General features: G+C 43.3%; 1 protein-coding gene across 2 annotated transcripts in view; it reads left to right on the top strand.

Annotated features, from left to right (window-relative positions):
* The window catches only part of HEG1 (heart development protein with EGF like domains 1), a 100,198-nt gene that overhangs the window by 13,100 nt on the left and 59,664 nt on the right, over window positions 1-27,434 (top strand). For both annotated transcript variants that reach the window (XM_039477368.2, XM_074404209.1), the window contains exons 2-5: window positions 14,332-14,625; window positions 16,318-16,620; window positions 22,715-23,053; window positions 24,245-24,580. In XM_039477368.2, the coding sequence (XP_039333302.2) occupies window positions 14,332-14,625; window positions 16,318-16,620; window positions 22,715-23,053; window positions 24,245-24,580 (1,272 nt within the window). The remainder of the gene's footprint in view (window positions 1-14,331; window positions 14,626-16,317; window positions 16,621-22,714; window positions 23,054-24,244; window positions 24,581-27,434) is intronic.

The raw sequence follows: 27,434 nt of genomic DNA on the forward strand, positions 1-27,434 counted from the left end.
CAGGCGGGACTGGGAGCTAAGGGCTTCGGCTTCTTCCTGAAAACTCCCACTTCACCAGAGAGCCTCCTCTTCAGCCACCTTGTTAGGTGTTTATTTGTCAAAGGATGAGAGGGGCAAAGAGAATGGAGGCCGCAAGGAAGGTGCCCTGGAAGCAAGGTAGACGGCCTTGCCTCCTTGGAGAAAGCCCTTTTGTTCACTTATTTAACTAAATGGGAATCTTCTGACCTTTGACCCTAGGACTTTTTCTCAGGGCCTAAGTAAAAAAACAAAAAGCCATAGAATTCTTTTTAAAGCAAAGAGCTTGAGGTCACCTCGAGGTCCTCCGTCTTTCACCGCTGCCTGGGTAGGCTGCATCCCTCCTTCATGCCCCAAGCCACCTCAGGGCCAGTTCTGTTTCTGGAAGGCTGACCCTGACTCAGGAGCTCCAGGCCAGGCCTCTCCCGGGTGTGGGTTCAGTCCAGCAGACGTCTGTCACCCGGAGAGAATACGCAGCTGAACAACAGCCGGCCCCTCACGGGGAGGGGAGGTAGATTTTACTTTTTTTCATCGCTGGAGCGCCTGCAGGGGAAGCGTTTTAAAACTCTGATCATTGAATCGCAAGTCCAGCACTTCTCAACGTACCTGATTTTTCTTAGAGCTGCTTCTTTCAGGGCAAGAACAAGGAAGGAAACAAAACTCCCCAAGAGCCCTGGACGGTCCAGATCGAGGGCCGAGTCTTTTGTTCACACAACCTCATTTGGCTCCTGAACGTCCTCCACCCAAAATCATTACATCCGCAACAGCGTTTCAAAACACAGCCCAGAGTGGCCTCACCAGGTGGGCGGCTGCTTTTCTGGGGAGGTTGTAGCCACCTTCCCACAGGCCCCCATGGTTCTTGCCTGTCCCAGAATATCCCACAGCTGGCCACCAGCCTGAAATCTCCCTCATCAGGAGAACCCTTGGGGGAAGGCGTGAGACCAAGAGAGCCTGCAGGGAAGGGCCACTGCTATCTGGAGGGGACTGGCAGCCCAGGAAGGGAGGATGGGTTTTTAGTCCCAGCATTGTGCCTTCCGAAGTCCCAGGCACAGTCTCCGTCTCTACCCTCAAGGGCTCCTTCTCACACCCCAGAGGCATCATAGGGACTTACTTATTAACATAGTCTAGCTCTCCTGGAAGCAGTAAGCTCCTTGAGACAGATTCCATACCTGATTCATCCTTATAACTTTCACAGTGTCTTGCCTATGGTTGGTACTCAGTAAATACATAATTTTTTGGGGGGCAGAGTCTTGGTCTGTCACCCAGTTTGGAGTGCAGTGGCGTGATCTCAGCTCACTGCTACCTCCGCCTCCCGGGTTCAAGTGATTCCTGTGCCTCAGCCTCCTGAGTAGCTGGGATTACAGGCGTGTGCCACCATGCCTGGCTAACTTTTGTATTTTTAGTAGAGACGGGGTTTTGCCATGTTGGCCAGGCTGGTCTCAAATTCTTGACCTCGTGATCCGCCTACTTTGGCCTTCCAAAGTGCTGGGATTACAGGCATGACCCAGCACACTTAGCCTAGGAAATGCATGCGTATCTTATTGTAGTAAAATATGAGCAACGTAAAATTTACCATTTTAACCATTTTGAAGTATACAGTTCAGTGGCGTGGGGTACAATCACAATGCTGTTGTAATCATCACCACCATCGGTTTACTGAAATTTTTCATCATCCCAAACAGAAACTCATTAAATAACAACCCTGTTCCTCCCTGCTCCCAGCCCCGATAACCTTTATTCTACTTTCTATCTCTATGATTTTGCCTATTCTTGATACCTCATGAAAGTGGAATCATATAATATTTGACTTTTGTGGCTGGCTTATTTCACTTACCATTATGTTTTCAGGGTTTACCTGTGTTGTAGCATGTGTTAGAATGTCCCTCGTTTTGAAGGCTGAGTGATATCCCATTGTACAAATACACCACATTCTGTTTATCCTTTCATCTACCTATGGGCAGCTGGATTGCTTTCATCTTTTTGCTGTTGTGAATAATGCTGCTATGAAAATGGGTACCTAAGTGTCTGCTTGAGTTCCTGCTTTCAGTTCTTTTGGATATAGGCTAGAAGTGGGATTGCTGGATCAACTCATAACTGAAGTTTTTGAGGAACCTCTATCCTGTTTTCCGCAGGGGCTGCACCGTCTCACATTCCTGCCAGCAATGCAGGAGCGTTCTGATTTCTCCGTGTCCTCGCTAGCACTTCTTTTCTGTTCCTCTTTTTTGATAATAGCTAGCCTAATGGGTATGGAAGTAAATATTTTTTGAGTTTGTAAATGCTGCTCACTGGTTGTATCGTGGATTCGAAACTGTTACTCTCCCTCTTGGACCTCAGGCCTGTGAAGATCAGGCTAGTTGGTTGGTATGGTCCCTAGGGGTAGTGGTCACCTTTGGAGAGGGATGGGGGGCACCAGATACAACCCAGGTAACTTTGGCCACAATGAAGGATGTAAAGCAGTATGGATGTCAGCAAGTAGAGCTTGCCAAAGGCCGGAAATCAGTTTAGGAAGAGCTTCTCTCTGCTCATTCCTCACTGGTTTCCATTTGAGTGTGGGCAGTTAGGAAAGACACTGGAATGGAAGAGCTGGGCTTTAGTCTCTGCTCTGACACCTGTTTTCTGGGTTAACCTGGGCAGGTGACTTCTGTACTAAGCCTCAGTCTCTGCTTCTGTAAAATAGGGCAAGAATGACCCTCCTGCCTGCCACTCAGAATGTCAGAATCTAAAGGGATAATTTAGGCTGCCAAATTATCCTGTGAAAAGGCTTTGCAGATTGTAAAACGCGTGGGAATTTTTTTCTGAATTTGATGTGTGGGAAGAGAAGCACAGACTATTCTCCTGGAAGGGACCTGTGAACAGTGCTCTCCTCCTTTTCAGTCTGGGGCCGTCCATCATACTCAAAGGGGAGTTTTAAAGGAGGGTGCTCAAAGTCCTTCTTAAAAAAAAAAAAAAAAAGTCTGTTTTCTCTCCTCTCTGTATGAACAATTAAATTTTAGGAAAATATTTTAGAATGATAAGGAAACCCACTCTCATAGGTGGAAGGATCCATTGCTGGTATCTACAACAACGCAGGTATAAGGCACTAGCCCACCAGTCCCCAAATTGAGGATCCTAGAAAACTCTACTGGGAAGGCAGGAATGGGGAATTCCACAGCTGGGGATCAGTGTCTTACTGTTCTGGAAGTCTCTCTTTTGAGCAATATGACCTTCATCTTTCTTCTACCAAGCGACACCCTAGAAAGGCCTAGGGACTTTCTGTAGGGCTAGTTTCACTGCCGTCGTCTTCACTGGCTCCTACCTTTAATTTCATCCTCTCCTTCCCCTGTCATCAATGTCTCTGTCACTGGCTCTCCTCCTGTCTCCACATTCAAGTTTTCCTCAGAATCAGTCATTGATCCTTGATTTTTCCCTTCATATGTCATCTCCTGCCCTTTCTCCTCATCAGCAGGCCTGAATCTTTAACTGTCTGCCCGACGTTTTCACTTGGAAGTTGTCACATCACCCTAAACGTCACATTTCAAAAACAGACTTATCTTGTCCCTGAAGCTCTTTCTCTATTTCTCTCTTATCATTCTTTTCATTATGCACAAAAATCATCTTTGAATTAGAAGCTGATTTAGAAGTCCTCTTGCTCAGTCTTCCAGCTAATAACGTGCAGCTGTCGTCAAATCAAGGCTGTCTGATTCCAAAGCCCGTGTGATAGGCACCATTTCATTCCTCTTAGGGAGAAACAAGGTCAGCACAGTTGTGTTTCAAGCTGCAGTCTGGCTTTTTGTGGGGAACTTTTTTTTTTTTTGGCTCTGCTCTTCTGGCCAGTACCTTAAAGCCTTATGGAATACGCTGGAGTGTGATGGAATGAGCCTTAGGTTCAGACTGTGTCTCTACTGCTATTGAGTGCATGACCTGGAATAATCACTTAATCTTTCTGACCCTCAGTTTCCCCATGTGCCATATGAGGATAATAATACCCACTTGACAGGGTATTAATGAGATAATGCATGTGAAAGTGTTTAGCACGTGGTAAGCCCTAAATAGATGTTAGTCAAATCTGAATCCAAATGGAGGGAAATGAAAATAAAGGGCTTGTTCTTCAACTGTGTGCCCCAGAAACACAAGCTTGTAGCTGGCAGCGCTTGTCATTCGTCCCGCTGTGGGGGTTGATGCTGAGGTGTGGGGGTGGGGTGGAGCCTCCTGGAGGAAATTACCTCTTTGGATAACACAGCACACTCTCTGTATGCTCCTGCTCACTCCACTGCTCAGAAACAATGCAAGTTGAAAAGCCCCAAATCACTGGCAGGGAGTAGGGGGTGGCAAGGAGTTGACTCCGTAGCAGCTGCTAATTAGGAAATCCTATTCTTGGGCTGTGCTAGCATCCCTGATGATGATGGTTCACAAACAGATGTTTTAGAACATTAAGATGCTACAGAAGTGGAAGTTGTCAATTAGGAGGAAAAAAAAAAACAGGCAAAGCAATAAAACTCTCCTGTTAATTTAATCTCCATTCATGGTACAAGGGAAAGTTATGGCCCAGCACAGGGGGCTAAGTACAGAGGGAAGGATGGTATTTTCAGCTCAGACGATACCTGGGAAATGGGAAATCTAATCTGCAGTATGAGGAGGGTTGGTGTGAATGGGGTTTGAATGATCTCCAACCATCTTCGGAGCTGGGCTAGGTTAGGTGCACAGAGCCAGCCTGCTGAGCCTCCAGGGCACTCCCTCCCACCCCATGAATGCCTGAGGGGCACAGCCTCTTCTCCTTACTCCTAACTCTCACTGGGCCCAGGTGCTGAAGCCTGAGGACTCCCATCTCCTTTCCATTTCTCCAGGCCCATTTTTCTTCTCCACGAAGAGTAAGAGCAGGTTCTTTGGCACCTCCCCCTGCATGTGGCAGGTTTATTCCAAATTACTTTCCTACTCAGGGTTTACACAGGTGCTGAATAGGGAGCCATGCCGCAAGCAGAATTCATCTGCAGTGGCCCTAATGAACTCAGGGCTTCAGTCCCATGAAAGGATGCGTCGTTGGACTTCAGTAGGTATTTTAGCATTTGACCTATTATCCCCACTGAGATGTCACCTGGAATGGTGTAAAGCACTTGGATGTTCACAAACAAGACCTACAGTGGCAGTAGGGGTGGGGTGGGGGTGTTGCTTGCCCCAGCTGTGTGGTTTGTTAATCCCTTTCCTAAGGAAGAGCTTAAAGACAATAAGAGAGATGGAGGGGCAACCCAAGTCCCATAGGGGGCAGCGGGATATTCTTCTTTTGGGGCATGGGGCCAGTGACTTCAAGAGCTTGCTGTGTTGGAGGTGGTCCCAGGTCTCACCCTGTGTGTGCTAAGCTCTCCCTATACCTCCTAGGAGAGGTGTCATGGAGCAGAGCTCATTGAGGCCCACGCTGTGCCTGCAGCCATTTGTCTAGCTTTGGTGATTTTGTCAGAGTGGACTCCTAGCTTCCAAGGGGACTTGGAAGCCTGAGGCCGCTGTGGCGTCAGCTCTGATCTACTACCTGAAGAAGGATTAGGACACTGAGCTGTGGTTGATTAGCAGTGCCTGCCAAGGTCATCCACACAAATCTATTTCTTTAAAGTTGACAAACCTAAATCCATTTAATAGCTATGACATACGTAGTGTTCACTGTGTACCAGGTACTCTTTCTAAGCTCTTACATGTCTACATTCCATTGGTTTTCACACCAACCCAGTGAGGGAGATACTGTTATTATCCTTATTTTACACAAGGCAAGCTGGGGCATGGAGAAATTAAGGATCTCGCCTAAGATCACAGGGTGTAAAATAGGTGGAGCCAGAAGTCTAACCTACATAGTCTGACTTGAACCACGGTCTGTGCATTCCCCACTGCCTCTTATTAAGGATTGAATTTCTAGATCCAGGCATGGAGCTGGAAACAGGTTCATTTTCTTCTAGATGAAGGGACCTTTCCACAGAGACACCTCCCCCGGCATGTGGCAGGTTTATGAAGTATAGGTAAAACATAGCTTTTAAATGTTGTCTCCCATGTTCCTGGAGGAAGAAATGGAAAGACCCCTAGGCAAAGAGAGACACACAAGGCAATAGTTTCTTACCAGTGCAGGTGACTCTGGTGCCTGCTGACTAAGGAGAAGAAGTGGAGGTGTAACCACAGAAGGCAGGTCTCTGAGCCCAGCAGGGCCCAGCGGTGGCTGCACTGACCAAGGGTGTATCCTGTGTCTGGTGGCTCTAGACAGGTGGTCATGCACCACCAGTTCTGGCCATGACTGTTACTGTGAGTGATTCGGCATCCAGGGGCAGAGCAGCCCAGGCACAAGGAAACTCATCAGTCTTTCAGCTATGCCATCAAAAGCCACTCACATGCTTACATCATGTTCCAGAAATGTCACTGGAACTCTTACCTGCATAACTTGTTAGTGGTAAGTTGCATGAGCCAACTTTATATTAAAGGTCTACAGACTTCACCCACCTTAGGAGGCAGTATGGGGACCCTAAAAAGCCGATTTCTAAGTGGCTTTTCCGGGTCCGTAGACCTGGGATCCTTTTATCAAGATACCAACCATTTTTGTTCTTTTTCTTAGGAACCGCATTTGGTGCAGATAGATAAATTTTTAATAACATGGAATCATGATACATGCTATTTTATAATTTGTATTTGCATTTAACAATGTAGTGTAAGCATAATATACAATGGAAACTGTATCAACAACATATTTGGGTCAGTCCTTTAAAATGTTGTTGTCTCATAATTAAGTTAACCAACTCCCTATTGTAGAAATTTAGGTGTTTCCACTTTTCGTCATTATAAAAAATTCTGTGATGAATTTCCTTATACCCAAAACTTTGCACATTTCCTAATGATTTCCTTAGAACTAATTTCCAGAAATGGAATTCTTGGGTCAAAATATATGCCTGTTTTTAATGCTTTTGCAAAGGATTGCTAAATTTCTCACCGGAAGGACTGTGTCAGTTGTATTTTTACCAATATTGCATGAAAGTACCTGTAACGACATCAGAAATTATTCTTCAATCTTTGCCAATTTGATAGGCAAAAATAAACAAGTAATGTAAAAGGTCTTTTCTAGTTTACATTTCCCTGCTTTCCAAGAATGCTTTCATGTATTTATTCTCCACTTATATATTTCCTTTTGTGAATTGCACATTCGTGTTTTTTGTCTGCAAGGGACACATCTTGGGGATTTGAAAAAGTTCTTTGTGTGTTAAGTATGCTAAACGTCTTTGTCAGGCACTGCAGACGTGTATCCCTGTTTGCCATTCATCATTTTACAAATATAACTTTTATTTTTATCAGACGTGTAAGTCTTCATAGTTTGAAGATCAAATAGATTGTATGAGGCTGTAATAAAAACTCTGACCATTCCTATCATCATCATTTTCTGTTGCCCAGAATCAGCCATTTTTCTACCCTTTTAACTGATTGACTAATTTTTTCCATATCTCTAACCCACTTATATTGCTATTTACTGATTTTTAAAAATTTTGGTTTTAGGCAGTTTTCATTGATTTCTCTCTGTGACAATTTTATGTCATTCCAAGCTCTATCAGTTTGGAAGTGATACACTCTATTTCTATTCTTTTTTTTTTTTGACAGAGTCTCGTTCTGTTATCCAGGCCGGAGTGCAGTGGTACTGTCATAGTTCACTATAGCCTTGACCTCTTGGGCTCAAGCGGTCCTCCCACCCTAGCCTCCCAAAGTGCTGAGATTACAGACATGATGCACCATGCCAGGCCTCTATTCCTGTTCTTTAGAGAGATTTGTAAATGTATTTTCCATAGAACTCAAAGTTACCCTTCTCCTACACAACATGATTCTAATTATTCCACACCAGACTTACATACTGTTGTTATCCAGGATTTGTTCCATCTTGTTTTATTAATTTCATAAATGAGAAATTATTATTATTTCATAAATTCAATGTTTCTTTAGATTTATTCACACATGTATCATTCTCTTTGCTCATTATATTGACTTGCATCTGATATCTTTCATTAAGGATCTGATATCTTTCATGAAGGATTGCTTTTCTTCTGCTTGAAAGAAATTTGTTATAATTTCCTTTAGTAGAAATGGTTGAAAATTTTTGACTGAAATTTTTTTAATTTGATAGTCTGACGATGTTTCTGAAAGATAGCTTTGCTGAATGTACAATTATAGTTTTCTCTCTCAGCACATTGAAAATATTCATCCACTGTCTTTTGGCTTCCGTTGTCACTGTTGAGAAATCAGCTGTAATTGTAACCTTCTGTAGATGATTTGTCATTTTTTTTCCCTCTGGCTGTTTTTAAGACCTAGTCTTAGTCTATGGTTTTGTGCAGTTTCACTATGATAGAGGTATATGTTTCTTTTTCAATTTAGTCTCCTAAGGAGCCTCTTAGAATCAGGATTTACACTTCTCATTAGTTTGGGAAATTTTCCAGCCATTACCTTTTTAAATGTTGCCACTTTTGTAAGCCCCACACTTTGAGAGGCCGAGGTGAGCAGATCACTTGAGGTCAGGAGTTTGAGACCAACCTGGCCAACATGTTGAAACCCCATCTCTACTAAAAATACAAAAAAAAATTTAGCTGGGCGTGGTAGCATGCCTTTAATCCCAGCTACTCAGGAGGCTGAGACATGAGCATTGCTTGAACCCAGGAGGTAGAGGCTGCAGTGAGCGAAGCCCTGCCCATGTACTGCAGCCTGGGTGACAGAGCAAGAATCTGTCTCAAATAAACAATTTAAAAAAATGAATATTTTCACAGCCGGGCACGGTGGCTCACACCTGTAATCCCAGCACTTTGGGAGGCCAAGGCGGACGGATCACGAGGTCAAGAGATGGAGACCATCCTGGCCAACATGATGAAACCCTGTCTCTACTAAAAATACAAAAATTAGCTGGGCATGGTGGTGTGCACCTGTAGTCCCAGCTACTTGGGAGGCTGAAGCAGGAGAATTGCTTGAACCCCAGAGGTGGAGGTTGCAGTGAGCCAAGATCATGCCACTGCACTTCAGCCTGGTGACAGAGCAAGACTCCGTCAAAAAAATAAATAAATAAATAAAAAATATAAAAATAAATAATAAATATTTTCACTTATGCTTTCTCGTCTTCTCTTCCTAGAACTCCAATCATATGTGTGTTGGACTTTCTCTTTTTTTGTCTCTTAACCTCTTTTTCATATTTTTTGCCTTTTAATCTAATTTTGGGCATTCTGTTATTATTTATTTTTTAATTCTTTATTTATTTATTTATTTTTGAGATGGTCTCACTCTGTTGTCCAAGCTGGAGTGCAGTGGCACAATCATAGCTCACTGCAGCCTCCATCTCCCAGGTGCAAGTGATCCTCTTACCTCAGCTCTCCGAGTGTCTGGGCCCACAGGCGTGCACCACCACACTCAGCAAATTTCGTTTATTATTTTTTGTAGAGGCAAGGTCTCACTATGTTACCCAGGCTGGTCTTGAACTCACGAGCCCAAGTGATCCCTCTGCTTTGGTCTCCCGACGTGCTAGAATTACATGAGTGAGCTACCATGCCCAGTGAATTAGAGTTGTTTTTTAATTCTCACTTTGGCCGTATCTAATCTGCTGTTGAGTTTTTAAATTTCAATTATAATATTTTTTATTTCTAGAATTTCCATCTAGCTTTATTTCAAATATTTTGAGTCATTATTTATAGTCTCTCTCTTTTTTTTATTTTTTCTAATGTAGCTTTATATACTTCTTTGTCTGGTAATTCTGGTACTTAAAGTCTTTGCTTGTCAAACAATTGCCAACAATTAGACAAGCAAAGACTTCAGTTACTAGAGTTACCAGACAAAAAAGTATGGATGTCTTGTTTCCTCATGGATGCCTCATTTTCTTGTGTATTTTGTGATTTTTGACTATGGTTTCTTATTCCTTAGAATGTTATCAATAAATGATGAAAACTGGTTTGAAGGTATGTTTATTTAGAGAGCATCTGTATTTGTGTCTACACAATACAGGTACCTGGAGGCACTATCCATCAGGACCACCCCCGCCCCATTATTAACAGGATGTGTATGTGTATTGGAGATATAATTTACATCAGTGGTCCACCACCTTTTTGGCACTGGGGACGAAAATGTGTTCGTGGAATACGTTTTTCCACAGATGGGCAGGGTGGGGTGTGCTGGGGTTGGGATGAAACTCTTCCACCTCAGATCATATCAGGCATTAGATTCTCATACAGGGCACGCAACCTAGATCCTTCACACATGTGCAGTTCACAATAAGGCTCATGCTCCTGAGAATCTAATGCCACCGCTGATCTGGCAGGAGGCAGAGCTCAGGTGGTAATGCTCACTTGCCCCTGCTCATCGCCTCCTATGGAGCCTGGTTCCTAATAGCCCACGGACCAGACAGTTACCAGTTCATGGCCTGGGGTTTGGAGGTCCCTGATTTACCTGCCATAAAGTTTACCCTTTGAAAGCATGCAATTGAATGGTTCTTAGTATATTCACAGGATTCAGGACTACTCATAAATACATCCTCAATTTAGACCACAGAGGTAATGTGACACGTGGCACACCCATACGAGAGCTACCTTTATGGTTATATATTCTTGGGTGAGATTTATTTTTTCTTTTACTTGAAACCAAGATTGAAGGGTCAGGTTTCCTTGCTGTGCCCTTCTGTGGGGCAGATTTGTTTCTATTTGCCTTATACCCAAGGCATAGCTGTGTGAAGTCCCAGCTTTATCCAGTGGTCTCCTGTTGGATTCCCTCCTTGAGAATCCTGTCTCCCGTCTCTTGATTCTCGGTGGCCATCAGAACAGAAATTCAAGGTCACAAACATTGAACAGGTGCCTCCAGGGCAGCTGCCAGCTTCATGATTAGCTCACTTCTCTGGATTCCTACTCATGGTTCATTTCTGGCCTCAGAAGATTTGATTCTTTACTCGCTTGCCAGCTCAGCAATGCTTTTAGAAACATTTTTAAAAAAATATTGTATTCAGCATTTGGAGTTGTTTACAGTGGCAGGGTTATTGAGGATACTGCAGGACTATTGTCTGTCTTTCAGTTTTGTTTAGAGTGTGCATTTTTGCTTTCTTACATCTTTAGTCACCCCTCCAGGAAGAGAGCGTGGGTCAGTGTGGGTCCTGCCCTGTCTGCATGTGGCCATTCTTTTCCCCTCGGAGACTGCACTCGAGTTCTCTAAGCTGACTGGGCTCTGGGACTTCCACTCCTGCTCCCTGGAGAAGAAGGAGACAAAGCTGCCTCCTCAAAGACCCCTATGCAGTACTCACCGATGGCCGAATCTCACCTTGTCTGAAGGTTGTAATGGAGCCAAGTTCATTGTCTTCTCTTGGTTCACAGCTGGCCAGCTTTGGAGCATGGGTTTTGAGTCCCTTCTGCTTCCTTCCCCACAATCACTTCTCTCTGGCTTCCTTGGAGAATAATTTCTCATTGTGTACAGTTAACCAAGAGGAGAGAGAAAGCATCCTCAGGCCTTTTACTTCTTCCCAGGAGACCAGCTTGCCTTTGCAGCTCTGAGAAGCAGAACAAAGGGAGCATGCTCTGTGGGCTGCTGCCGTCTGTAACCCCAGGATCTCACGTGGAACTTACGGGCCTTGTGGCTGCCCCTGGAAGTGCCCTTCCATGTCCCATTTCTAGCTGCATGTGTGTCTTGCCTGTCTGGAACTGGGCCCCAGAGGAGCCCAGATGCATGGCCACTTCTCTCCCCTTCCAGGAAGCCTCTGTTAATTGTCACCCACAGGAAACAGATCAGGAGGCATAAAAACAGTAACTCGTAAGGGATTTGGGGAGGAAGTGATTCCCTCAGGAAATTTTATCAGAATGTTTTATGGAAGTTTTTTTTTTTATTATCATCACCTCTTCATCCCAAATAAGTGAGCCACTGCTTCTAGAAGGAGTGGATCGGAGTGGATCATAGTGGAGAAATGTTCAGAACCATTCATCTAGAACTGCACTGGCAAGTGACGCGGCCACCAGCCACGTGTGGCTATGGAGCTCTTGAGATGTGGTTCCTAAAACATTCACTGGATTTTAAATGTTTAATACCAAAAAAGAACATAAAATATCTCATTATTTTTATATCAATTACACGTTGAAGTGATAATATTTTGGATATGTCGAGTGAAATATTTATTAAAATTAATTTCACTTTTTTTAATTTTAAAAATACAGCTACTAGAAAATTTAAAGTATATGCATGTGGATTGTGTTTGTGACTCACTGTCTCTTAGGCAGCACTGATCTAAAAGATAACTTGTTCTGTGTGTGTGTATGTATGTGTGTGCCTATGTGTGTGTGTGTATGAGTGTATGTGTTTATGTGTATATGTGCCTGTGTGTATGTGTATGTGCATGTGTGTACATGTGTGTATGTGTGTGCACACGTGTGTGTGGGTGTATGTGTGTGTTTGTGTGTCTATGTGTATATGTGTGTGTGTATATGTGTATGTGTGGTATTTAGATACAAACTGTAGGTTCTGCCTGCAGCCTCTACTTGTCTGATGGTTTGCCATTTTTGCCTGATCCGTATAAATAGAAATGATTGCATTTATCCCTACAGAGGTTTCTCAGCAGTGCCCACAGTCGCCATTCCCAAGCAGAAAGAGAAATACCATATCCAAGTGGGGAAAATCAAGTGGTTTTTTCAAGGAGTCACATAATCAGTGACAACTTCAAGTGACCCTGTCCTCACCCTTGCTCTCTAGAAACTCACTACACTCAGTGACTAGCACCCATATTTGATATTGGATTCTATATTAGTTTGGATGCATTGGGAAAGGTCAGTGGTCTCAGATTGCTGTTTGGTTTTGGTGCTATTTTTTAGAGACCCAGCACCAAGCAGTGGCCCAGCTTTGGCTTCTGAGTAGTGGCCAGGCTGGGTGCAGAATTCTCCAGATTTGCAGGGCAGCTTTCTTGGACTGGACTTGGGGATCCCACCAGCTGCTCTGAGCTTGAACCTCCTGCCTTGACAAATGGCATTTGATACTACACATGACTTTCTCTTGCCCAATTTAACCCCCAATCTTAACTTCATCCTGAGAACATTTTTAACTGATACCCGCTTTGCCACCACCTTGGATGTTATGGAAGTTAATTATCATTTAAATATATTTTCTGGCTAAAATGCATTCCTAATATAAATAAATACATTCCTCATATATAAACTTCAAGTAACAGTCCATACTCAAGAGCATTATTTCCTCAGCATTCCTGAGCTGGAAATCGTACTCCTCTCCACCATTTTCCCCTTGCAGCTGAGCACAGCTGGCTGATGAGGGGCCTGGGTTTGGAGCAGGCTGCTTGGCCCTCCTGCTTTTTGACTATGAGACTTGGGTAAGATGCAAGACCTGCCCCACCCTCTGTGCCTCCCTTGCTTCCTGTGTAAAATGGGGAGAATAAGGACGTATCTTCACTTCTGCTTGAATGAATACAAATCAGGCACCTATGTCTGCTACCTGCCTCAGTGTTTAGCACACAAATATTTGTTGTTATTATTATTTTTCACAAAATGAGATCATTAAACATAAACTCGATTTGAAGCATGCTGTTTTAATTCAACAATCCCTGAAGAGTATCTTTATTTTATAGCACTAATTCAGTGACTACATGGTGTTCGTTCTTGCACATACTGTCTGCTGTAACTCATTTAATTGACAACCTACTAGAGGAATTTTAAATTTGTTCTTTCTTTTCCTGTTTCTATTTCTTCCTTTTGCTATTGTAAACAGTGCTGTAATGAACAGTGTGTGTGGCTAAATCTTTTTCCACATTCTTGAGTATCTTCTTCAGATAAATTCAAAGATGGAATTACTGCCTCAAACCTATTTACATTACCCAAGTTTCAGTAATATTGCCGGAGCCTTCTTGTTTTATCAGAATTGTGCATCACACCTCTCACCTGCAAGAGTAGGTGTCAAGGTCAAGGGCTGCCAGCTTTTATAATACCATACTACCAACCCAAGAGGCACAGTTAGCAACTTTGGCGAATGGGAGATGCTTCTTTCCTTCTGCTTACACTTGATCTTCCTCCTCCACTCCCCTCTCTGACCCTACCCAGGTGCCAGAGGCTCAGTTGTTCTTCTGTGAGCCCCATGATCTCTTTCTATCAATATGTTTTCCTCATTTATTCTACGCACAATGAAATGTAATACAATATCGTATTGTTGCTTCATAATTCCTTGCTCTGGATTGTAAGCATAGTGAATATGGGAAAAAAAGAAAGGTGAAATTCTTTTACTTGAATCCACTCTCTATTGATGTATCTCCTGGTGTCTTTTCTGAAGGTTTGCTTTTCTTTTCAGAAGGCAGCAAGTTCTCCCTGATGCATCCTCTTCTTCTTTCAGATGCTGCGTGGAACCATTGGGCAGAAAGTAACACTGAGCCTCATGTAGAAAACATCACCTTGTATCAGAATCAAGAGGACATTTCAACAGTGGCCTCCAAAGAGGATGTGATGAGTCAGACCTCCGGGAAGAGCCACGCTGCTTCGGATGCTCCAGAACACCTCACTCTGTTCACTGAAACAGCAGATGCTAGAGGAAGGAACGGCTCTTCAAGTAGAACAGACTTCACTATTTCGCCTGTTGGGTACTCGCTGGAGATAGCAACAGCTCTGACTTCCCAGAGTGGTGCCTTAGGTGAGCTTGTGCTGATGATGTGCATTTCACGCATGTGTGTCCTGTCCTGGAGAACAGAGTTTCTGCCATTTCCCACAACCCGCATTCTGAGCCATTGTGCCCTTCCAAGGTTCCTAGGCTGTGGTGGGTCAGACCTGTGTCTTAGGCCTCATTTGTATGATGCTTGTCCCTACAGACCAGACAAGGGTGCAGATTCACTGAGCGGCCTCTCTGGTCCTGAGGCATCTGTGATCCATGGCCAGCGGAATCCAAACTTCATTCCTTCTCCAGGGAGCCTCCCACACCTGAGGCTCTCAGAGGCAGTAGGTTTTGTCGGATGCATAGCTGGGGCAGGCTTGGGTTCGGTTTGTGTTGACGTGACCCAAATGGTTGTTCTTGCTCTGGTGTGCACAACATGGTGGTTTGCTATTTTTAGCAAAGAATGTCAAGAAGGTGCTGGGGCTCAGTGGGTAAGATTTGATTGAGGAAGAGAAGACTAAGAAGAGTAGCATTAATGAGGGACCTCCTACATACCACTGTCTGTTTCGTCAGTCTTTGCAGCATGTCTGTTTCCTCAGTCTTTCCAGCAAGCCCATGAGGTCATGTTATTCTCCTTTCAGGCATTTGGAAACGGAAGCTCAGAGACGTGAGTTGACCCAATAAGTGTAGGTCAAACAGTTAACAGGTTTCAGAACTGGGATTGGAATTTATGCCTGTGTATCTGAGCGAGGTGGCAGGGGTGCTGAAGTGTGGAATGCCTGGACAACAGGAGTGAAGTACAGAGGAGAGAAAGACAGGCGTGGCCTCCCTGTAGGGTGGCAAGGCCAGCAGCCTCCCTTGGGGAGGGCGTCAGTTGCCCACAGAGGTGAGGAGGAGCAGGTAGGACCATTGTGTGGACAGGGTTGGGGACAATCACATAGGACTTTGGAAACCTGGCAGTTTAGATTTGGTGTGGTAGGAAGAGTCAGTGAAGGTTTTTGAGCACGTGAGTGATATAACTAAAGTGAATTTGGGGAGTATCACCTGGCAGGCAGGTACAGGATGTCTGGCATGGGAGTGGGAGGATGAAGGGAACCTGGAAGGGACCACCCAGGCAGACAGAGAAATCCAGACACCAGGTGCTGCAATGTGGCCTGGTGGCCACAGGGATGAAGAGGAAGGGATTGGTAGGACTTGTTGATGGCCTGAAAGTAAAGGATGAAGCCGTCAGAGATGACTGTATGGTTTCAGGTCCTAGTGGCTGGTTGGGGGGACTCGATTCTGTACAGAAGAGTATGAAAGTATTTTGTATTCATAAATGATTCCTACAGCGCTTAGAAACTCTGCTCATGGTATTCCGTGGTCTTCTTGTTCTCCCAGATGTTGGGAATTCTGTTTATGTTACATTCAGGTAAATGCTGGGACCCATTTGGTGGACGTGGTTGCTGGGTCCTGATCAGACCCTGATCTCTAATTCCATATTGTCTGATACTTACCTCCAGTTTGCCCCTTTTCTGAGAATTTTACTGATACACAGAACTTTAGTGAGATCTACAAACAATCTCTGCCTTGGTTTGTGATCTTTTTCAGAGTTTATTTTTCGTGGAATGCATTATTCTCCTAATTTTTTCTCATGTCTATATATTTTATAGATGTGAGGACTGAGCCCCCTCAAAGCATATTAAGACATTTGAAGTGTGCTGGTGGAATTCTAATGTTGCTGTCTGTTTTCAGCCTCGGAAAGTCTTCACCTGCCATCGAGCAGTTCGGAGTTCGATGAAAGAATTGCCCCTTTGCAAGCAAAGAGTGGAACAACCTCAGAGATGGGAACAGAGAGGGCGATGGGGCTGTCAGAAGAAGTGACTGTGCACAGCCGAGAGGCCACGACTTCAGCTTCGAGCCCATCCTCTCTTCCTGCTTTGGAGATGGGAGAACTGACCACGCCTCCTCAGAAGAGAAATTCTTCAGGACCAGATCTCTCCTGGCTGCATTTCTCCAGGACACTGGCTTCCTCTCCTCTCTCAGACCATTCCTCATGTGAGTGCCAGATCCCCAGCTTAACACTCGGAAGTCACTCAAAGTAGACATAAATCAATGTGCATAGCCAGCTAGTTACATACCCAGAATAGATGGTAAAGGGAAAAGACATCAAGCCAAAATGCCATTTCTCTAATGCCAGGTACTTGGGGCGGAAGTAGGTACAACCTACTCAGTTTATGTCAGTATTGAAGCTCACATTTAACATAGGTTTTTGGGTGTTTTTTTTTTTTTTTTTTTTGTCACCCAGGATTGAGTGCAGTAATGCGATCTCAGCTCACTGCAACCTCTGCCTCCCAGGTTCAAGTGATTCTCCTGCATTATCCTCCTAAGTAGCTGGGATTACTGATGGCCATCACCATGCCCAGCTAATATTTGTATTTTTAGTAGAGATGAGATTTCAGCATGTTTGTCCAGGCTGGTCTGAAACTCCTGACCTCAGGTATCTGCCTGCCTCGGCCTCCCAAAGTGTTGGGATTAAAGGCATGAGCCACTGCACCTGACTATTGGTATCTATTCTCAAACAAGACTTGGGGTGCATGAAATGGTGAGCATTGTACCATTTGGTTGGGAATTAGAGTTTTATTTCTTCATTATTGCAGAAATGTCTCCTTCAATGGTAAAGAAAACATGAGTATACATTTTTTTCTAGGCACCATTTTGAAAAAAATTAACAAACACAACGTGAGAGTTTGCAAGGCATGATATTAGTAACTACAGCTGTGGAGTGCTCACCTTTCTGCTGTTACAGTTACTACTCATCAGCTAAGTCTCAGCTCAGGGATTCCAGAGCCTTTCTTCAACCACCTGGTCCTCTGTACTGTACACCTCTTCATAGCAGATCATCTAATGCTTCTCTGCACAGAGAAACTGTGATCTTCTCGAGGACACGGGCTGTGTCTGTTACTTCTTTCACATTCCCCCTCACCCCAGAACAAGGTGCAGCTGATAAGACATAGGGATTAGCATGTACTGAAATACCCTCACAGGGCACATCCTGTGGTGGACCAAAGGGAATGCTGGAAACTCTGACCACCTTTTTTCTTTTCTGAGGTTTTATTTAGTGTTTGTGTGGGGTGCTTGTGTCGTCATCCTTGTACCAGAGGGCACAGGACAGAGAGGGCTGGAAGTGTTCTTGGAAAACAGAGGTTAGCTTGCTTCAGAAATTGCCATTGCAAAATTTTTATAGGTCAGAGGTTTTTAGAAGTACTTAGCAAGACTAGGAGTTTGAGTTTATGTCATCAAAGCAAAAACTAAACCCGGAGGTCCTCTGGAGTGCCTGTTTAAAGCAGCCAATTCCCCTTCCACATACTCTGCATACAATTTCCTGCTGAGTGGATTTGGATATAATTTATGATTCATGTTTTGAGAAGATTGCTTTTTAAGATTATTCATAAACATTGGTTGGATTGGATAAAAGCTGCAATTCTTCCAGCCTCAAAGTTCTGCGGTTCAGTGACTTACAACTTTACTAAACGGTAGAAAGGAAGCATTTTCTAGGAAGCTATGGTTTGATTTGGTCAGGATCATTTAATATTTATAATTTAAAATCAACCTACTTTGGTGGTATATTTGAAAAATAAGCCTATGTTTCCAACTTTACTGGACTTGACTATGACTCTATATTTCGCCTATATATTTTTTTTCACCTGTATTTTTCAACACTAAAAATATAATTGTCCCTGAAATTCTTTTAGCATTCGTCCTTTTAGAAGCTTATACTTTTAACCGCTGGTGAGTTCCATCATATCTTTCATATCTCTTGAGTCTTTTACTGAGCATTTCTCTTTTTTTTTAGTGAACTCTGTGTTCAGTTTGAGGTAGAGTCCCGCCACCCTTTTAGGTATTAGAGAGGGCTCTGGGTGCTATTAAATGGGGTTATCACCAGACATCCAAGTAGGACTGAATCCATACTGCAAACCTCCTCTCCTCCCTGTGGGGATGCAGAGGGTACATGTACAAGGACCTGAAATTATATGGGGAACAAAGTTCTGCTTTATTTTTAAAGCTGGGCTGGCACCTGCTAACCCACCAACCAGAGCCTTCCCGTGAATCTAAATGTTGAGACGTTACTATCCCTTTTTGACTACGCTATGCAGGAGCTCTAGGCACTCAGGTAAGAGTGCTGAGACAGAGCCAGCGGGACCTGCCAGGCAGACCTGGAGTGACTCAGCCTGGCCAGCCAGCTCTGGAAAAACAAAAGCAAAGGGGGAGTGCAGCGGGGCTTGTGAACATTTGGCCACTCCACCCACTAGGAAATGTGATCCTGTGAAAAGCCTGGCACTTACACCAGTCCATTGAGTGATGCGCCTCACTAGGTAAGCACAAGGACAGCCAGGAGCCTGGTACAGGGAGGAGCAGGCTCCTTATTTGGAGCATGAAGGAATTTGAGCAGATGATCTGAAAGATTCTTTCTAGTTTCAGCATCTGTGATTCCATGTGTATTCAGCGTTTGTATTTTGTGCCTCATTTCACTCTTCACACAGCTACACAAAAACAGGCATGTGACACAACCCCTTCCAAGGCCGGGATAGCCAGGAGTTACCTGCTTCCAAAACCAAATCTTATGCCTTACAGTGTTAAAGCAAGTATAGGCCTAGACAGTGGATCCAGATTTTTAAAAGAGATCAGAAACCATTGGAAATTGTTTTTCTTGCTGCTTTACGTCTTTGCTGCTTTATATTTTTCTATATATTCCATATTTTTTTATAATGACCATTATACTATTTGATCATCGGAGGGAAAAGCAAACAAAGCAACAAACGGGAAAAAAAGCTCCCTTTTGAAGGTAGAAAGAGATATGTGTATGTTGAATTGTGTGAGAGTGGCTACAGTTGAGCACTAAATTTAGTTCTGAGCTTCCTGGAAACCAGGGCACAAAGGGAAACTGGGTGGGGCATGCGATTGTTGTCAGATAAAGTAAGCATAGAATTGCATCCATAGGCATAAGTGTTCGGGGGCAGTACAATCCTTTTTAGAGGATTGTTTATATAAGAAATGTTGAGGATCATAATGGAAAATGCCTTCAATTGCTGTTTTGTGGAAATTGTGCTAATGTTCTTTAAAAGGTGATTTTTTTTTTAATAGATTCTCAATAGGAGCTGAGAGTATAATAACGGATCTCAACTTATGAAAGCATTTTTTGTGGGTAGCTAAGCTACTGTGGTCCAGGTAAATTGCTTTGTGGTGATTTCACTTTGTAAAGAAAGAGCATAAATAACTCAGAAGATTGTAGATGTGGTGTATCTTTCTCAAATATCAGCTGCTTCAGCTGTATTTTTGGCAGTTTCTGGATGGCAGTCAGGTCAAGGTTGAACATTCTGTTGTGTGCCTGAGGTTCCAGTGTTTCGTGCTGTGATTGGAGAAAAACCCATGTATTTTTAACAGAGGAAAGGCATTATTGCAACCTCCCATTATGAAGATGAGGAATTTGGCTTATTTCTGCTCCTAGATAGATGGCCTTCTCATCTTTGAATGGCTGCTTTAGGTGTAGAAATGATCTAAAAGGTCAATTATTACATAACAAAGAATCAAGCCTTGTTGATTAGAAACATGATACGTTTCCTCCTAGATTTGTTTAGCAGGTGCTTATTTAGTAATACAAGTGGTGTTTGTAGATTAGTTTGACCAAACATTTCCTCTTTTTACGAAGAGTCACCAACTCTGCCAAAGTATTCACACACATTTCATAGCTTTCCCATGAGGGTTAAATGAAGTTCATGTATAACGTACTTAGCACAATACCTTCTAAGTTGTAATTGATCAGTAAATGGTAGTTTTTCATAATGATGAGATAATGAGATAAAGAAGCAATGTTATGCAGAACTCTCAGGATCGGGGAAAACAGAGCTATTTTCAGTTCATGACTTTCAGCATTTGTGACTTTTGAAATTATATTTCCGTGGCCACTGATTTGCTAAATCCACTAGAGGTGAACGGGCCTGGGTTATTCAGGCTGAATTCAGTATCACCACTGGGTTTTGTTTTTTGTTTTTGTTTTTTTGAGACCAAGTTTCTCTGTCGCTCAGGCTGGGATGCAGTGGCACAATCTCAGCTCACTGCAACCTCTGCTTCCCGGGTTCAAGCAATTCATCTGCCTCAAACTCCCAAGTAGCTGGGATTACAGGTGCCCACCACCACACTCAGCTAATTTTTATATTTTTAGTAGAGACAGTGTTTCACCATGTTGGCCAGGCTGGTCTCAAAACTCCGGACCTCAGGTGATCCGCCTGCCTTGGCCTCTCAAATTCCTGGGATTACAGGCGTGACCCACTGCTTCCGGCCCACCACTAGGTTTTGATGGGAATGTTGTATGGATGAACTTAATGCAGTTTCCTGGGAATAAAAGTGCTTTGAAAGAACCTCCAGCAAGCTGATGAGGCTGTAATTTGGTGTTTGTAAATAATGACTCTAATGAAGTTAGGGCCGAGAAGCCATGTGGTTGAGTGGGGATTTGGGGCATGTCATTATACTTTCCTTTCTTATATACTGAAGTGTTTTTGGTTTGTTTGGTTTGGTTTGGTTTGGTTTCTGTTTTGAAGTAGAGGTGGGTTTTGGTGGTCTGGGACTCTCTTTTTGTGTCCAGGTCTCTCTGTTTCTTGTTTCAATTACTAGTTTTATAGATTGCCTGCATCTTCCTTTTGACTTCATTAAGAGAGGTGACCAGAGCTGCTGGTTCTAGGTATAGCTGGTTTTGTGGTTTTGCCCAAGACTGAGAGGAACATTTTTGTTTCCCATGCTTGCTTCCCCTCTGTATCTGTCTCTGTTTCTCTGTCTCTCTGTCTCTGTCTCTGTCTCTGTCTCTCTCTCTCTCTCTCTCTCTCTCTCTCACTGTAGTGATATTTAAAATTTATTTGTGGTTTTGGTCACAACTGCACATAGAACTGGTCTTCAAGGAAGTGTTTATAATGACAACTTCCCTTTTCCCTTTTCTGGGCTGTAATTAACAGCTCAAAGCCTTTTATTATATAGGGGTAGGGTACTTTTTATTATTTTTAGCCTAAAAAGAATAAAAACACTCTTTTTCTGTGCTTTTAGTCTTACGTACCATGTTTCTTCCCATTCCCTAAGCTTTCCTGCAGTTTATTCCTGTTTGGAATGAAGATTTTAAGAGACTTTTCTGGAGGGCAGTTCTCAGGGCATCCTTTGGAAAGTTCTCTGGAGGGGAGCCACCCGTACTTCCATAGAGCAGACTGCTCCTTTTGACCAGTAGTGTCTGCTTCACTCCTTGAGGTTCTTGACAGTTTCCCATGGATGACAGCCGTGGATTAGAGAAGCTGCTCCTGGAGTCCTTGATCTCCAAGGGGCCCATTGGAGTAGAGTGTAGATTTGAGAGCTGGTCTCTAAAGCTTAGTGAGGCAAAGTATGATCATGAAGCCCGTTTACTTTTGGGTAGAATTAAATTTGTGGGGTAATAATAAGTATTTCCTGCTGGTTAAAAATTCTGTTACTGAATAAATGCAGTTTGGTTAATAATCTTTCAAGACGTAAGGCTTATGGTGACCATGAGGTGGGGAATCATAAAGAACCCTTGATGGTGACAAGGCTGGGAATTACTGCTCTGGGCCATGAGTGTCTCTGCTGTGTTCTGCAAAACCCTAGGCCCTCTCAGTAGTGACCTGGGGTGGGGCCCCTTGCAGCAGCCCCACATTGATTCATTTTATGTATGAGATTTTAATCAATGATAGCATTTGAACAAACGGGTTACATTGCTAAAACAAAGCAAATAACAAAAACCTTATCATAGTGGCCAGTCCTGTTTAAGCTGTAATGAAGAATTCAACAGACATTTTTATCTTTACGTCTGCATTATTTCATCTCAAATAATACAAATAACATAAGATCTTCTCATTGTGCCTGGTGAGGGACCTCACTGTTCTCCAGCTTCTTCCGTGAGAATTAGAACTAGTGAGGGAGAGTGCAGGCATGCGTCCTGGTCACACGTGTGTGTGTATAGATATGTTTGTATCTATATTAGGTCCGTGGTATGTGGGTGTATTCACCAGAATGTAAGAAACATCATTTGTATCTCAAATACAGTCCTGATTTTCTTAAACTCCTGAATAATTTTGAAGCATATCTTCTTCTGTCATAGCTTCTGGAAGTACAGAGCAGCTTAACAAGTCCACTGGCCTCCAGAGCCCCTCAGTCAGTCAAACAAAGACAATGCACGTTGCCACCGTGTTCACTGATGGTGGCCCCAGAACGCTCCGATCTTTGACAGTCAGTCTGGGACCTATAAACGAGACCGAGGGCTTCCCTGAGGACTCCAGAATTGCCATGACTTCAGCCTCAGTCCATCCTTCACCCTCTGCAGTGGAATCGAGAAGCAACAGAGGAGTAACTAGGAATCCAGGGGATGGGGAATTTATTGAACCATCCACGGAACATGAATTTGGACGTACATCTTTGCATTGGCAAAATGATTCCCCAAGTAAGTATTCCATCTTTACTTGATCTATCGGGGACAATGTGAATCGTTGAATTTTCTTAGGGGATCTCCTCAAGACCATTTGTAATCTCCGGAGAAAAGTATGCTCTTTAATGGCATTATCGCATTTTGATGTTCGCTCTTACAAGAACATTGTGAAGTTAGTGAGACAGGTGTCATTCCTCCTGCTTTCTTATAGATGAGGAAACTGGCTCTGGGGGTTTAAGTAATGGGTGCCTGGCCATTTAGCTCAGTCAGTAGAGTTGAGACCTTAGCCTCCAGGTTCTCGGTTCCATCTTCTTCTCACTCTACAGCATTGTCTTCAAGCTGAGAGCTGGCCTGCTCTTTATGTTTTATTTTTATTTTGTTTTGGAGACAAGGTCTGTCTCTGTCACCCAGGCTAGAGTGCAGTGGTGTGACCACGGCTCACTGCAGCCTCGACCTCCCGAGGCTCAGGTGCTCTCCCACCTCAGCCTCCCAAGTAGCTGGGACTGCAGGTGCTTGCCCCTCCACCCAGCTAATTTTTCTATCTTTTTGTAGAGATGGGGTCTTGCCATGTTGTCCAGGCTGGTCTTCAACTCCGAGGCTGAAGCTATCCTCCCTCCTTGCCCTCCCAAAGTGTTGGGATTACAGGCATAAGCCCCTGTGCCCAGCCTGGCCCACTCTTTAATCTAGCTTCCGTTATTTTGTGTACAGATCATCTTTCCACATAAACGTGCAGATTCATTCATTCTCAAATTCATGGTTTGGCTTAATCCTTATAGTTGATTTTTTTTTGGCTATACTTTGGAATTAGAATAACCTTTATTCATACGAGAGCTGTTTTAGGAAAGTCCTCTGACTGTGCGCTGTGTTTATGTGCATTGTGTTTGTCGTACGTAACCACACTCTCAATCTCTCCAATGCTTGTGGGAAAGAGAGTGAAACACTGAAGCCTATAGGTCCCTCTGCTACTTGCACATGCTGTTTCAAAGGTCCCCTGTTCAACAAGTTATATATTTTGTTATTGCTATCTTGTTGCCACCCAAGAGTCTTGAGTAACTATTGAAAATATGATAATGCATAATACATTTAATAAACACTACACCAGGTTCCTTGGCAAAGAATCACTCCTCAGAGAGCTTTTACTTGTGAGTTGCCAAGGAATCTCTTTCATATCTCTGTCATGGCCTTTTTTCCCACGATGCCTTACAGCCTTTGGAGAACATCAGCTTTCCAGCAGCTCTGAGGTGCAAAATAGAAGTCCCTTGTCTCAGACTGAGACTGTGTCTAGGTCAGTCGCAGCCATGAGAGGTGGAGAGAGCACTGCACGCTGGCCCTTGACCAACAGCGAGACATCTGCAGATGTGACAGCAAGCTCTGCTTCATATCCTGAAGGTGTGAATGCTTCAGTGTTGACCCAGTTCTCAGACTCGACTCTACAGTCTGGAGGAAGTGACACGGCATTGGGAGATAGGAGTTACTCAGAGTCTTCATCTACATCTTCCTCAGAAAGCTTGAATTCATCACCACCACGTGAAGAACGTTCAAGTGAGTTTTTTCAGTTCATGCAACTGTGCCCCATGGAGGAGAGAGGGACTCATGATGCTTATGAAATCTGTGGCGTATTAAAACTATGCATGAGGGCTGGTTACAATGGCTCATACCTGTAATCCCAGCACTTTGGGAGGCCAAGGCTGGTGGATCACCTGAGGTCTGGAGTTTCAGACCAGACTTACCAGCATGGTGAAATCCCGTCTCTACCAAAAATACAAAAAACCAGCCAGTCATGGTGGTGGGCACTTGTAATCCCAGCTACTTGGGAGGTTGATCCAGGAGAATCACTTGAACCTAGGAGGTGGAAGTTGCAGTAAGTCGAGATCATGCCACTGCCCTCCAGCCATAGCACAGATATACCACATTTTGTTTATCCTGTCATCAACTGATGGTGTTTGAGTTGTTCCCACCTTCTGTCTATTACGAGTAATGATGTGGTGAACATTCACAAGTGTGTATGTGGTCGTAAGTTTTCAATTATTTAGGAATGGCCGGGTTATATGGCAGCTCTATTTTTAGCCTTCTGAAGAACTGCCGAACTCTTTTCCAAAGTGGCTGCGTCATTTTATATTCCCATCAGCAGTGTACAAGTGTTCTAATGTTGCTGAGTCTTCACTGACGCTTGTAATTATCCGTCTTTTCTGATTATAGTCATCTGAGTGAGTCTGAAGACATCACTTGTGGTTTTGACTTGTATTTCCCAGTTGACTAATAATGCTGAGCATCTTTTCATGCGCTTCTTGGCCACTTGTATGTCTTCTCTGAATATGTCTATTCAGATCTTTTGAGTATTTTATTAAAATTGTATTATTTGACTTTTTATTATTAAATTGTAAGAGTTTGTTGTGGCCAGGCGTGGTGGTTCACGCCTGTAATCTCAGCACTTTGGGAGGCCGAAATGAGCGAATCACTCGAGGTCAGGAGTTCTAGACCAGCCTTGCCAATATTATTATAGGTGTCTATAATAAAAATATAAAAATTAGCTGGACACAATGGCACATGCCCGTAATCCCAGCTACCCGGGAGACTGAGGCAGTAGAATCACTTGAAACCTAAGGTGGTGGAGGCTCCAGTGAGCTGAGATCATGCCACCGCACTCCAGCATGGGTGACAGAGAGAGACTGTCTTAAAAAAAAAAAAAAAAAAAAAAAAGTTATTTTTATATTCCAGATAGTCTTTTAATCAAATACATGTAATCTGCAGACATTTCTTCTATTCTGTGGGTGGTCTTTTCTCTTTCCTGATGGTATCATTTGTAGCACAGAAGTTTTTAAATTTGAAGACGTTCAATTTGTCAATTTGAGAAAATTTTTCTTTTGATATTTCTTTTTAATAATGCTGTGGGATAACTTTTTAAAACAATTCTCAGCAGTCTCTTATCAATGTAAAGCATATTCTGACTAACGCAAAAATGTATTCGCTTATCATGTAAGCTTTGAAGAGGTTTAAATTCTTACTTCTCCACCACTAATAATAGCTCCATTTCACCTATATGAGAATCCTAAGTGATGAGGAAGATTAGCATTTCTTAATACTCATGTGATATGGAAAACCATATGCTTATCATGAAAGAATACCACACATACGAGTGGGGGATATTTATGCTCTTCTATGTCTGTGCCTGGAAAACACTTTCTCTATCTCCTAAGCAAAAGGAATCATTTTTCACCCTCGCTACTGTGGAGCTCAGAGCTTTTACCTTCTTAAACCAGGATCTTCGGTTTCATAGCCTTTCCCTTTTACATCTCTTTAGTACCCTTCTTCTCTGCAATTAATGCTCAGTTGGTTCATGTGGAAAATGTGATTTCAGTGTGATCACATCTTGGAGTTCAGTTATAAAGAGCTAGATAAGAAGTAGCCACATTCCTGAAATCATCTCACTGTGGGTCAACACAATGCTTTATCTCATTCCCTCAGAATCACTCAAGCTGACGGGCTCTGCACTCCACCCTTTCAGAGTTCTGGCCCACTCCCTTTTCTGCATTCAGATTCAGCCCCTCTAGTTCATGCTGTGACTCTCTCTCTCCACTTTGTTAAGCCCATAACGCTGATGTGGTCGTCGGCCTAAATTTCATCTAACAGAGAGTTAAGGATCTCCCCATCCAAGGCCTTTTTCTCTTTGCCCAGAGAAATCGTGTACAGATAGAGCCTGCTCTTGAACCTCTCCTGGTTGAGTCTCCACAAGTCTGGAGCCCTTCAGCCTGGCTTGAGTCGTATCTGTCTCTGGCTTTTGGCTTTCTCGGTGATGCTCATGGCCCACACTCATCCTGTCTGTCGATTCAAACCTATCCTGAAATGAATTTAGCCAACACTCAGCTTTACACTTTTTCCATCAAAGCATGGCCATGGGGTACCAATAGCCAATCTGGGCTGGGAATGGGAATAAGAACCAGAAAAGGATTCTGGTTTTTGTTTCTTTGTTTTGTTTTGTTTTGTTGTACAGCCAGATTAGGAAGGATTTAGGCCAAGGAGAATTGGACTTTATGTTCACCATTTCTGAAAAGAAGGGCTTGTCTCATAATCTAAGATTAGTTCTAAGACCCTTTATTTGTAGCATAATCATATACCCTCCTGCTTTTTGACTGTGCAACTTGGGCAAGATGCATGACCTCCCGACCCTCTGTGCCTCCTTTGCTTCCTATGTAAAATGGGGTGAATAAGAGGACCTATATTCAACTTTGTGTAATGCTTGAATGAATAGACATCATCAGGCACTTACGTCTGCTACCAGCCTCAGTATTTAGCACACACATATTTGATGTTATTATTATTTTTGACAGAAACAGATCATTAAATGTAAACTCCATTTGAAGCATGCTGTTTTAATTCAACAATCCCTGAAGAATAT

This window comes from Saimiri boliviensis, chromosome 8 (genome assembly GCF_048565385.1).
Source record: "Saimiri boliviensis isolate mSaiBol1 chromosome 8, mSaiBol1.pri, whole genome shotgun sequence".
Lineage (NCBI taxonomy): Eukaryota > Metazoa > Chordata > Mammalia > Primates > Cebidae > Saimiri > Saimiri boliviensis.